Raw genomic sequence first — 12,403 nt, forward strand, 5'->3', positions numbered from 1 at the left:
TAACATGATTTTAATCATACTAAATATTGTATAATTTGGACCCTAAGTATTGATTATCAGTTTCAATTGTAATGCCAAGCATTCTTGAAATATTCATCATCAAAAAGAAATTTGAAAAAGTGCACTATTAAAGAAACTTATAAAATTTATTGCAAAATAGATATACATACGTTTGAGTTCATGTTAAAATCCTCACAATTTTTAAAATTAATTATGTTCTGTGATCATTAAGCTTCTTAATAAGACACTTTTTTGAATACTTGCAAAAAGTAAATGATAATTTAACAAGTCTGATAATGTTGGAATAAATAATCCTAAAGTCTGCTCTACGTTTTGCAAAATATATTGCAAAAGTAGTAAGTGTATAATAGTAAATGTAAATTAAAAAGCAAGAATTAAATATAAAATAAAAAACTGAAAATAATTACAAAAAAAGAAAAATAATAATAAAGAAATACTGCTCAAATTAGTATTGGCTCCTTCATTTTATACAAAAGAATTAAATATCAAAAATCATCACAATGACATAGAATTTCTCGAAGTTATTAAAATTGAGCAAGTGAGTACAAGGTTATTATTCTAATCTTGAACTAATGAAAATCAAATTTATGTTACAATTCAATGTCATTTCCTATTTTATTTTTTTTTTTGTATCATTCATATGTACAAGTAGAGTATAAATCTATTTACAACAAAAATTGTCTTGATGGTTGAATGTAAATTTTGTGATTAAAAATATACCATCAATCATTATAACTTAATAATTTTTCTTTCCTGCTATATCCTCCCTTTTGTGAGTACCATCGCAGAATGGTCTGTTACGGGTTTGTTTGCAGTTGCAGAGCCAGTAGTTCTTAGATTTTGTTACTGTGAACTTAATCGGTCGTATCTTAATCTTCAAGAATATATTGTTATGAGTTCCATCGCAGAAGGGTTGATTTTTACTGTGTCCACATAAACACCAATTGTAAACTTTTCCCTCTTCACAAAAAAATTTGTGAGGTTTTTTATCGTAAATAGCACCATTTTCTTTTTGATACGTAGCTGAATAAACTTTAGCCAAAGGGTTCACAGGAACTTCTGCTCCATTGTCCTTCGACTTAGTGGAATATTGATTAACCTGAAAAGGCATAGAAAATTGTCAGGACATAAAATTTCAAGGCTTTTTTTTATATTACTTAAAATATCCAGATGTATAATAACAAGTAAGGCAGTATACATTTATAAAACTATACCTATAGCAATTGAAAAAACTGAAGTAATTATCAGAGCATAAAACTTCAAGGCAAGTTTTTTATTACTCAAAATATATATAACAATGGCAGATAGAGATAATAGGTTAGGCTGCACGTAAAAATATGCAGTAATTGTTGCTTTTATACTTTTGTCGTTTAACTTACATATAATAGGTTAGGTGGCACGTGAAACAACGGGCATATACAGTATATGTATATTGAAATATTTATATCTACATAATAATATATTAACCACAAAAACGATTTCCATTAAAGCTTACCGTACGACATCGTAAATAGGAGATTCTGCTTAATCCAGCCAATTTACTTCTCAATACATAGTAACTCATCTTCACTTTAATTATTCTATTTGTCTGCACAAATAGAATTGAAAAAGAATTGCTCGGTGTTTCGAAGCCCGCGTGTGCAGTCTGCTGAGTGCTGAGCTGAACTGATGGTTAAGTACTCTCCGCGGAGTTTCGAGCTCGTCTGTTCGTTTCCAATAGTTCCATTCTTCCATTACCACTCCCCCACCCCCTACAGCTACTATTCTTTCTGTACTCGTTTCTACTATACGTTATACAACCATCTACAAAAATAATAAATACTACTTTTTTTTTTAACGATCCAGTGCATGCCGAAGAATATTTTTTAATTAACAGACAATTGTAGTTTTATTCTTTCCTTAAAAAAATAATGGCGCTATGTAATCATTTTAAGACGAAAGATGAAAAATATAAAAATTATTCTGTTTCTTTTATTTTTAAATTGACTGAAGTGCTTGTTATTTAATGAAAAAAAAAATGCACGTATCATAGCATTAAAAGAAGTAATAACATTTATATATGTTCAGTTACCAAGAATTTTGGACAAAGGATAGGAAATATTAATGAACATCAAAATTGTTACACTGTTTTTTTTAATTGTTATTTTATTTTAACAGAACGCATAGTGAGATAAAAACTCCACGTAGGCGTTAAAATTTTTATTCAATATTACAATTTTTCATACTGTGTGCACAACACATACTTATAAGAAATTTCGATAAATAAGTTGCACTCAATCGTAATCGTAGTATAGATACACTGCTGCATACAAAAATTACGTGTTACATAAGAAAAGGACAAATAGCTATAGAGAATAGTCTCGCTTGCTCTCACTCACTCTTTCTCTTTTTCTCTTCAATTTTTCACTATCATACTAGCACACTTTTTTGTTTGAACTCAACGCTATTTAAATTGGTGTGTTTATAGCACACCATAATGTGGCTAGATCACGCAATGGCATACGGAATGTGAATCTTGTGATAAAAATCAATGCACTCATTAAATATTTATAATTATAAAAAATAACATTCATTAAAATTATTCTTTATTTGCTTTTCTCCTCCGTGGTCCCTCTGCAGTCGAGATTGATTCCTATATATAAGCAAGGATTACAAAAAAGCATTAGTAAAATGTTTAAAGACATTTATAAAATTTTTCAGATTATCATGTTTACCTTGCTCTTGATAATCTCTTCAGCTTGTTCCTCGGATTCTGGCGATTCTTCAACTTTATCACCATTAACTTCCTCTACAGTAGCTGCCTCAGATTCTTCTTTATCTTTTTGAAGCAGTTCTTCATTTTCATTTTCAGTATCATCTTCTTTATCTTGACTATCCTACAATATTTGAAGATTGGTTGTAAATATAAGATCAATGATTAAATAAAATTGTTATAAAACAAATAAGATTTATTGTGACTAGCACTACTTGCAAGCATGCACATCTACTTTTTTATAATCTTATACCTTGCTTGTAAAGCAGCAACAATAAATAATCAGCATAATGGGTATGCCTAGCAATATTAAATAAACTGTCCATATCCATGGGTGCTCAACGGTGAAATTTACAACTTGTTGATATAAACCAGACTAAAGAAAAGACAATGATAAAAAAAAATTATGTAATTACTAAAGCTCTATTTTAAAATATGATGATATACATAATTAAACAATTTATTCAGTACATTAAAAAAACTAGCTCTACACAAATAATCCCAAGTTTGCTCCAGCTTTACTCTAAATTTACACTTTATACGCGTACCTCTCGTGCTCGTGAGATGAGAAAGCACACGTAAATACAAATAGGGATAGCACAGTATACGAAATATGCAAACCACCATCCAGGTTTATAATTCATCATTCTCATCATTTTACCCCAAAAACTTTCCTAATGGGATTATGTGTATTCACAGAGAAACGAGTTCAGTAATAAAAAGTTTAAATGGAAAGTAAGATTTGTAATATATTTTTTATAATAAATATGAATAGAAATTTACCATCAGTGATAACTACTTACCGATTCTATGGCAATTCTTTGTTTTCGAACCTCGAATGTTTGTTCTGCCCATTTCTGAGCGACAATTTCATCATCGGTGACAATAATATTGTCAAAAAGAATATCAGGTGACATTGACCATAACTCAAATCCAACTGCATACTAAAATTCAGAAGGAATGATGAGAAATAGTATGAATTTTCAGTTCTACATGTGACATTACAATGTTCAGTGCACACGACACAAAGTTCAACTTACGATTGGAGTCATTCTGAAAGGATTTTCATCATTAAAGTATTCGGGGTTGTGAATTAGCCTAGGTTTCCATTTTCCTTGATAATTAGGATTATTTATTAATGGTGGAAGCCATTTTCCTTTGTACTTAGGATTACTAATAAGTCGTTTTTTATATGGGCCACAACCAGGTGCATCAAGACACTTGGGATTTTGAATCTCTGGCGGTTCCCATTCCCCATCCATTTCTTCATCCCAATCTGCAGGTTTCACCGAGTCAGGATTTGGTATGGTTGATGGCTCATCTTCTAGCCATCCTTCAGGCACTTGATCATTTTCATCAACAATCTGTGCCGGCGCATCTTCATCCCAGTCTTCAGGCTTCACGGCAGTTGGATCTGGTATTTTTTCTCTTTCGTCCCAGTCTTCTGGTCGCTTATCATTTGGATCTTCAATTTCGAGCGGGGGATTGACAGGAGGATTAAAATCATCCAGTAGTGAACCCTCGTTTACCACATTTCCATCAACTTTGACTTCAAAAGTGTTGTCTGGACGAACAACAAGAGTGTACAAATGGGGCTGCTTGTCTTTGAAAAAGTCTTCCAGTCTTTCCTTTGGCTTTTTAGCATGTTTCTCCTCAATCGAGCCATTGAGAGGGTTCCTGTGTCTGAAGATAAAGTGCAGCTGCAAAATAATGAAATTGATTTTGGTTTTCATTATTGATTTACAATTTGTGTCGGCAAGTCAATGCTGTGTAAAGATACAATGACGCACCATGTGATCATTGCCACACTTATCAGGACCAAACATAATACTGTAGGGAGTCTTATCGTGGAAATTCCTCAAGTCCTTGTGTTGAGGATCAACGGATATCAGCTTCAGGTAGGCTCCGCCGCATTCCTGTCCTTCTTGGAAGATGACTTCGTACTGCACTATCAGTGGTTTGTCATCGAAAATAAAAGGCTTGTTTAACAGGGCGGACAGCGCAGCGTGCCGAGCCTTGCTCTTGAGCACTAGGCCTAGGTTGCCATTTTCCACGCTGCGCTTGGGCTCCTCCACAGCCCAAATACCTGTAAGACAGATAAGCAGTGCGTTGGAGAAAGTATGAAACGAGAGATCAACGTATATAAGTACACTAACCATCATATTTAGCGATATCTTCGTCGATGTTTTCCTTCTTGGCTTGCGACTGGATCCAGATCTTGTCGAATCCCTGCTTGTCGTCGAAGTGGTCGGCTAGGTAGACGTTCCCGGGCAGCTCCGGGCTTTTGTAGTCTTCGATCTTGGGCTCGTTGTCGGCGGGCTCGTCCTCGACGACGACGTCCTCGACTTCGGGCTCGGCCGCCCTCGAGGGCACGAACCGACTGCAGACCGCGAGCAGTAGCAAGCAGAGGACCTGCCTCCGGGTCAGAGCCATGGCAGTAGGTGACACGATACTCGCGGCTGACGAAAAGGAGGAGCCGAGTGGAATCACTTGAGAGAGACTACACACGTATACACTTATTACGTCCGCAGGCTGGCGGGGCGGGGCGGGGCGGCCGGGGAAGCCTCTCAAGAGTCTCAAGAGCTGGAAAACCGGAGCCCCTCGCTCGACGATATAAGCTCCGAATCACCGCCGCGGCCCGCGCGCGCGCCACGGATAGAAAAAAGAGTCCAGTGCCCCTCTTATGCTGCGCGTGACAAAATGATGCTCGGCAATGTAAAGCTTCCGGTATATGATACAGAGTTCGGGGGACGCTCCTCTACTTGTACTTTTATTGGATCGGCTCTCGGCAATTCCTGCGGCGTTACGATTTCCAAATTTTATTCGACAGCTATCTCACGGACAGCGCATCAATGTATCACACACACACACACACACACACACACACACGCATACGCGGCTACGTTTTTAGGCAATGGTTTTTAATGTAACCTAACACCGACGTCGCCACGGAAGCCCAAAAAGGAACGCGCGCGCGCACCCATTACACGCACTGGGCAAAACTCGGAGCGTATATTTTCTATAACCTAATTTTCGTTACCGATGAAAATGTGTACAAGCGCTGCGCCCCGGCGTTCAAGAGTTTCAAATTGGATTAGCTTATTGTATTTAATTCAATGGCTATGCGCAGCAGACAGCTAAGTAGGTGAGCAGTTAACCGCATCGGCGTGGCAACTTTATAATATAAGCAACAACACAACAAATGGTATATATATATATATAACATTAGGGATAGCCGCGTATGTATGCGACTATATGACGAGTATATATGTGTGCATTACCTATAGGTATGTGTGAAGAATTAATATTATTGTGTAAAAGTATAGCGCGGCAGCGAGTCAGCCGGTATCCGCTGTCGTCGTCTGGTGGCGGACGGCGAAGCGTCGCAGCGAATCCGACGAATCAACGACCGACACACGAAACGACGAACTGCTGCGCCAAAGAACGCAAAGGAAAGGCCAAGCCGCAAGCGTGCACGATAAGCTCGCGCATTCGAACAGCGCAGCTTTTATAAGTACTCGACAAGCATCCCCTTCGGCGTCTACTGCACAGCACAGCTGATTGTTTTCGATCAATTTATACGAAGCGCTGCAGTCAGCTCTGCGTATGGTACAGACGCTGCCTACTATTGCTTACACGCGGGGGGGCCGACCCACCCCGCCGGTGATGTCGATCGGCCATTGTGCGCTTGTATTGTATATATAATAATTATCCCGCATCTTGCGTGGAATGCAATTCTATAGCTCTTTCGAATTTAGAGCTGTATTTTAGGTGAACGTAATAGGCTAGAAGCGCATGCGTATGTCTAGCTATAGTGATTATGTCGAGGCCTTTATTGATACGAGAAATGCAACGAGCGTGTGAATTATATACGTATAGGTATATAGTCGGAACATATATTGCGAAGGATTTTACAATATTTTAAAAAATATATAAATTATATTCGTTCACCCTCGCTTTGATACATCGAAGGGACAATTAAGGAAAGAGCGCGGGATCACTGCTTTTTTTGCGGATTTATTTTTATAAAATACAATGTTTTTTTTACATACCTAATACGATTTTAAAACTTATTTTCTGTAGAAACGTAATTTACAAAAGAATATCTATATGAACTTCCTTTAAACATTTAGTACGCAAATATTAATTACAGCTATGATAAATATCCTGTAAGTTATACTGGACTGCAATACGTCATCCAAATCGATGGCGCTTTTATCAATATATATACATAATAATATAATAGATCGTCGTATTTTGAATTTATGAAATTTTTTTATGCCTTTACAGGAAATCATCCAAGCATTTTCTTTCTTCTGCCAACTCTTGGGATATTCCTGATGATCACATAATATAGCTGTCGTGATGCTGAGCATTCCTTTGGACATTTCCATTTCAGAAATAATATATTCATTTGTCATTTTCAACTTATTTTTTGAAAGTGCTGTGTAACACAAGCTTCACCGCAACCACACAACATTTTTTGAATAAATTTTTCCTACAAATGAGTTGCAATATGCCGTAATGTATGGACGAATGTATCACTTGGCGCGTATATAGCCTAGGCGTTTTATGCTATTTCAGGATAGCTTTATGTTCGTGTTCCTAAATAAAAGTATAATTTAGAATTGATGTTGAAAAATTTTAAAATGTATATAACAAACTATATATACTACTTCTGCAGTTTTTATAAGGATGCAGACTAGCTGGGATAACTGACCGCGCCGAAATTTGTAGCAAAACGATATGATATGATTCAAGTATTGAATGCGTGGGCGCCAAAAGCACAGCACACGTGATTTTTTATCGTCGTGATATTGCACTTTGTTTACAAAGAACTGTATGTAAATTATATAAAATAAATCTTTTCCGAGTCAAGAATCCACAACACAATTAATGATCTCTAATCTTGTAAATATAAGTTTTATCGCGCACTTTTGAAAATACTTAAGGGTACTTAATTAATTTATCGGAAATACCTCGCATGCTAGCAGCTGTTATTTGCGATAAATTCGTCGTTTAAACCTGCAAACTCAAACTTATTTTCTTTCCAACAGCGCAGTGGTATATGAAAAAATGAAAGGGCACATTAGCTGGGATTCCACGATCCCTCGCTACTCGCGCGCAATTAGCATAAACGATGAGAAGGTCGATACCGAGAGCAAGGAGAAGGTAGATACGCGTATTAGCGCACAAAGACCTGCCTATCATAATACAAGACTTATAGATGGGCAAAGGTAAGGTCCGAAGCTTTTCCGATTACTTCTGGCTAAGCCAGGGTATGCTCAAGTTCTGCGGCGTTCTTCCCATGCCGGAGAGAGGCCTCTTCGTAAACTACTTCCTGATCATGCTGTCGATCAGCTCGCTGGTCTTCTTATTCTTTCCCGGCTTCTACATTATCGCCTTCCACGGCTCGGAGATCAACGCAGCCGCCAAGGTCGACATAATCGCCGGCGAGGCGCTCGAAATCTGGGTGACCACGATAAAAGGTATTGTACTATAGTACCTTTGTCGATCACGTTCGAGTTGCGGATAGCCTAAAAACGTCCTGCACGTGTAATAATACGCAAAAGTATACCATTATTCCCAGCGCTAGTCCTTCTGCCATGTCGGCAGACGATGCTCAGCGTCTCCCGGCGCGCGACTCGTCTCCTGGTCGACATCGAGGACGAGAAGGAGCAGCAGCTGGCGGAGCCTTACGCACGCCGCGGTTACTACCTGCTCTACGGCTTCGGCGGCACGGTATTCTTCGCCCTGCTTTCGATCGTTATCAAACCGTTCGGCCAGCAAGTTCAGTACGGAGCCAACGGAACGATCTTAGCGAGCAAGGATCTGCCCTACTCCATCGGCATCGTCCACGAGAATCAGCAGTTGTTCAACGCCTGGTGGATCGGCCAGTGCTTCGCCGGTATCATCGCTATAATTGCCATCATAGGAATCGACACGACCTTGGCCATTTTCGTGCTTCACGCTTGCGGTCACTTTCGGATACTGCGCTCCAGGTTTCAAGCCGTCGCCGAGAGTAAAGCGAAATGTGCGATTCTCATGACGTATAAGTATATCTTCAATTTTTTTTTCCTTTCTTTATGTTTTGGCGGATATTTGTTTTTCGTGCGTGCTCAGACAGCAGTAGCAGGAGGATGTCGGTTAGTGGGAGGGACGACAGGCGCAGGCTTATCGATCTCATTGACAAGCATCAGGAGATCATACAGTTTGTTTCAACTATCATAATTATAAGATACGTTATTACTCTTCGTAAATGTTTTCTTTTTTCGATCAAGCTTTTGCGACGAAATAGAATACGTCTTCAGAGCGGTGGTACTGATTCAAATGATACTCAGCATCTCAGCGATTTGCGGATTCGGCTTCAATTTGCTGGCGGTAAGTCGTTATATATATATATATACACAGTAGCTGCGATTATAATGGCGTTGAGTTTTGATTTTCAATATATACATCGCAGCAAGAAGAGAAATTGCTGTACGGCTTTCATCTGCTCGGGGCATGCATTCAACTTCTGATATTCTGTTGGCCGCCTGATAATCTGATTGATGAGGTTGCTACACAATGACTATCTATACCATCTATTATACATCACTGACATCTCATGCATGAAGAATTAAGCGATTGTAGCACGATTATCAGTATATAGGCTCTGCGTATAGTGTATACAATACTATTTATCTATACCGCCTGTTTAAGAGCTCCCAAGTCGGATTCGAAGCTTACAATCTCAGGTGGTACGACTGGATCGAGGACGACAAGAGTCTGGTGACGTTTTTGATAACGAGGAGCCAGAAGCCGATGCTGATAACTGCGGGACGGTTTACCAGCATATCTCTCGAGACGTTCTCTGCCGTCAGTATATATATATATATATATATATATATATATACGTTAAATCATTTTTTCATTCTTCTTAATATTTCTCGATTTCAGGTACTCTCGTCGGCTTTCTCCTTCTTCTCTATTCTCAGAAAAACTTTGTAACTATGCACAGTAATAATAGGCGGAATAGACTCTGTTATGTAAAATATATAGCAAAAGTTTACTCGTTAAGTCTGCTCATGCGAACTTCGGCAAATACAATTACGGCTCGTTAGATCGACTTTTATTCTTTGAGCTCTTCCTCGCATTATGTGCAAACAATCGGCTAAAGATTGAATCGACAAAAGTACACAGCATACGAACGACCTCCGGTCAAAGTTTCCTATATAACTGCAGTACCGGACATGGAAAATCACGGACTATAGGATGATTGAGAGCGTTTATGCGCATCGAAGTTTCTTTGTTTGATTTTCGTTTCATTCCCGCGACGTTTATGCGCAATCGCACACGTACGCGTGTAGCAAATCGACGAGACTACTTATAGAGCTGACGAAAATATCCATACCAGTGAGAAAATCCACAGCACAAACTATAATTTTTTACTATGTACAGAGAAGAGAGCCAGGTCGAATCCGCGCGGCGAGACTTTCCGACGAGTCTCTCGCCAAAAGCCCATAATTTATTAGTCGCGGCCCATATAAAAGAGTGACTTATGAGACAAAGTTGATCTGCGCGCGACGCGAGACCGAGAGCCGACGCTCGGCTATTACGACGCGATAGTCCGTCCGTCGTCGAAACGACGAAAGAAAAGGTTTTTCCTGTAACTCCTGGATTATGCCGCGGCATGTCTTTTACTTCCCCTTCTCTCTCTCTCTCTCTCTTTTCCGGCAGACTCTGTATAAATCATCGCCCCTGACGCTAGCATAAGGGCTCGGCTGCAATAGGGGCTATAATAATAATAATAATGATCGCTGCAGCGCGTCGTCGTCGTGGTGTAATTGAAAAATTAAGCCGCAACGATGAGTTTGAATTTTCTCGAGAGAGAGAGAGAGAGAGAGAGAGAGCGCGCGAGAAGGCGATTAAAATTACGATATCGCATTGATTTCCACAGGGATATGCTAGAGAGAAAGAGAGAGAGAGAGAGAGAGAGAGCTGCTGCGCTCGCCGGAGGTATTAGCCGAAAGGAAAGAAGCCACGTGCCCCCACCCCCCTGAAGAAGTTGCTTACTCCACTCGTTAAAAGCGTAATCCAAGGCGGCGCGTCGTCGTCGACGTCCTATTGGCCTCGCTATCGACAATCACGTTTATATACAGCTGCGCGGACAGCTCCTCTTCTATCTCCTATAAGCGCTATATGTGATCTGCGCGGCAGTTTTCTTATTTATTCGAGCAAAAAATGTTAGTTGTAGACGCGGCTGGCAAATGAGAAAATTAAGCGAGGAAATGGACGCAAGGAAGGAGGATCGGGTAATTTATGATCAGCTAGTGGAGATGCGTGAAATAAAGAGCGATGCCGCGCTATAAAAGAAGAATCGCGCGAGCGTGTGTGTATAGTTCAGGACAACGGCTGGCACGTGGGGGGGAAAAGCTCATTGCTTTTCATGAGCAGCTCGCGAAAGAGAGAGAGAGAGAGAGAGCACTCGGAGAGCGATGCTCATTTCGAGATTCCATCCAATTCTTCTTGTCGCCTCGGAATACTATATATATATATATATATATATATATATATATATATGGCTATAAATAAAGATAAGTCGAGGCAGTTAACGCATGTAGTATCGCATGCTCGATTCGAAAACGTCTCTTCTAAACACACTATAATGGCAGTGAGTCGCGGCGCGCGACAAGTTGAAAACTAATACTATACCGTATTGTGTGTCTGCTGTTCGAATCAAATGGAAATTGTTCGGGGGTTGATTTATAGCCGGCGTGAATTTCATTACGGCATTTTATGGGCCGCAAGCTACTGCTCGCTCGCAGGCGACATCGCGAATCTGTCCGTTATATGCGCGCGCGATCGATTCTGCATCGTCATCGCCCTGATCTCTGCCTGTTGTCTTATCCTTTTCCAGCAATTGTTATACAACTGTACACATACGTCTCCATAGAAATGCGCTTCCGACCTAGTGTGTGCGACGCAAGAGCTCGTCCCTGCGAGAAACCCGAGAGGGTGCGTGATTACACGAAGATGATAAATTTTTCGAGCCGCGCCGTCGACATACTTTAGCGTCCGCCGACATAATGTCATTCATTCGTATCCGAAAAGGGGAGAAATTTTCCTCGAGACCGGGAAATATATAAAATAAGCTCGCTCCTCGGTTTAATTGATCGCAACCAGCCGCAATTACTGGGATATCTATGTATAGGATATCGCATCTCGCGCCTGCCGCGGACAGGCTTCATAACGGGCGCGACGACGATGCTCTCTCTCTCTCTCTCGCTCACAATACTGCTTACTTACTGCACCCTCGTCTATGTGTATATATAATACTTATTCCTCGCTTGAGCTTGAATTCGAAGAAAGCTTGAAGCTGCGCGCGAGAGGCGTCCTCGAGTTAATGAAATATCCATCGGCCTGCGCCGTAGAAGCTCCTCCGCAGATATAGCGGAGCGTCTTCTAGCAATCGACGTTTTTGCTGACAATATAACACGGTATTATATACAGTAGGTGCGGTTCGCGCGAAATCAACAAGTGCCGCGATCTCCTCCTCCTCTGAGCGAGCTGCACTCCACAGGTGGCAGACCGCGAATTTGCGCCGGTGAGCTATACTGTATACATTACATCCTATAGCTAAATAGCTGT

General features: G+C 40.1%; 3 protein-coding genes across 17 annotated transcripts; 1 reads left to right on the top strand and 2 right to left on the bottom strand.

Annotated features, from left to right (window-relative positions):
• Positions 1-125: 125 nt before the first annotated feature.
• On the bottom strand, positions 126-1,789 carry LOC100679947 (CDGSH iron-sulfur domain-containing protein 3, mitochondrial). The gene is made up of 2 exons (XM_003424553.5): positions 1,517-1,789; positions 126-1,120 (listed from the first exon to the last, which is right to left on the bottom strand). The coding sequence occupies exons 1-2, from the start codon at positions 1,583-1,585 to the stop codon at positions 758-760; spliced, it is 432 nt and encodes a 143-aa protein (XP_003424601.1). The 5' UTR covers positions 1,586-1,789; the 3' UTR covers positions 126-757.
• Positions 1,790-2,146: 357 nt separating this feature from the next.
• LOC100124226 (calnexin) lies at positions 2,147-6,316 on the bottom strand. Of its 14 annotated transcripts, none has more exons than XM_032601079.1 (8): positions 6,055-6,316; positions 4,930-5,232; positions 4,564-4,859; positions 3,814-4,473; positions 3,577-3,717; positions 3,027-3,149; positions 2,736-2,897; positions 2,147-2,653 (listed from the first exon to the last, which is right to left on the bottom strand). In XM_032601079.1, exons 2-8 carry the CDS (start codon positions 5,204-5,206, stop codon positions 2,600-2,602), a joined length of 1,713 nt encoding a protein of 570 aa, XP_032456970.1. In that variant the 5' UTR covers positions 5,207-5,232; positions 6,055-6,316; the 3' UTR covers positions 2,147-2,599. The 14 variants fall into 14 exon arrangements, with proteins under 14 accessions (XP_032456970.1, XP_031788355.1, XP_032456963.1 ...); XM_031932495.2 differs by lacking the exon at positions 3,027-3,149 and adding an exon at positions 3,322-3,447; XM_032601072.1 differs by lacking the exon at positions 3,027-3,149 and adding an exon at positions 3,322-3,447 and having other exon boundaries at positions 4,930-5,273; positions 6,055-6,311.
• Or300 (odorant receptor 300) lies at positions 6,275-9,881 on the top strand. Of its 2 annotated transcripts, XM_016981188.2 has the most exons (8): positions 6,275-6,382; positions 7,064-8,262; positions 8,364-8,807; positions 8,897-8,984; positions 9,055-9,154; positions 9,237-9,329; positions 9,476-9,631; positions 9,713-9,881. In XM_016981188.2, exons 2-8 carry the CDS (start codon positions 8,001-8,003, stop codon positions 9,761-9,763), a joined length of 1,194 nt encoding a protein of 397 aa, XP_016836677.1. In that variant the 5' UTR covers positions 6,275-6,382; positions 7,064-8,000; the 3' UTR covers positions 9,764-9,881. The 2 variants fall into 2 exon arrangements, with proteins under 2 accessions (XP_016836677.1, NP_001177714.1); NM_001190785.1 differs by lacking the exons at positions 6,275-6,382; positions 9,237-9,329 and having other exon boundaries at positions 8,001-8,262; positions 8,364-8,795; positions 8,897-9,183; positions 9,713-9,763.
• Positions 9,882-12,403: the final 2,522 nt, after the last annotated feature.

The sequence above is a fragment of the Nasonia vitripennis genome, chromosome 5 (genome assembly GCF_009193385.2).
Source record: "Nasonia vitripennis strain AsymCx chromosome 5, Nvit_psr_1.1, whole genome shotgun sequence".
In the NCBI taxonomy this organism is placed as follows: Eukaryota; Metazoa; Arthropoda; class Insecta; order Hymenoptera; family Pteromalidae; genus Nasonia; species Nasonia vitripennis.

What these genes read in the sequence shown, in the direction of transcription:
- LOC100679947 (XM_003424553.5), bottom strand. Translation starts at nt 1,585, where the DNA reads ATGAGTTACTATGTATTGAGAAGTAAATTGGCTGGATTAAGCAGAATC. An exon ending in CCTATTTACGATGTCGTACG is followed by an intron (nt 1,121 to 1,516) that starts GTAAGCTTTAAT and finishes ATGCCTTTTCAG; the next exon opens with GTTAATCAATATTCCACTAA.
- LOC100124226 (XM_031932495.2), bottom strand. Translation starts at nt 5,206, where the DNA reads ATGGCTCTGACCCGGAGGCAGGTCCTCTGCTTGCTACTGCTCGCGGTC. An exon ending in CTTTCAGAATGACTCCAATC is followed by an intron (nt 3,718 to 3,813) that starts GTAAGTTGAACT and finishes TCTGAATTTTAG; the next exon opens with TATGCAGTTGGATTTGAGTT. An exon ending in TCATCTCACGAGCACGAGAG is followed by an intron (nt 2,898 to 3,321) that starts GTACGCGTATAA and finishes CAAATATTGTAG; the next exon opens with GATAGTCAAGATAAAGAAGA.
- Or300 (XM_016981188.2), top strand. Translation starts at nt 8,001, where the DNA reads ATGGGCAAAGGTAAGGTCCGAAGCTTTTCCGATTACTTCTGGCTAAGC. An exon ending in TCGGCTTCAATTTGCTGGCG is followed by an intron (nt 9,155 to 9,236) that starts GTAAGTCGTTAT and finishes TATACATCGCAG; the next exon opens with CAAGAAGAGAAATTGCTGTA. An exon ending in CTCTCGAGACGTTCTCTGCC is followed by an intron (nt 9,632 to 9,712) that starts GTCAGTATATAT and finishes TCTCGATTTCAG; the next exon opens with GTACTCTCGTCGGCTTTCTC.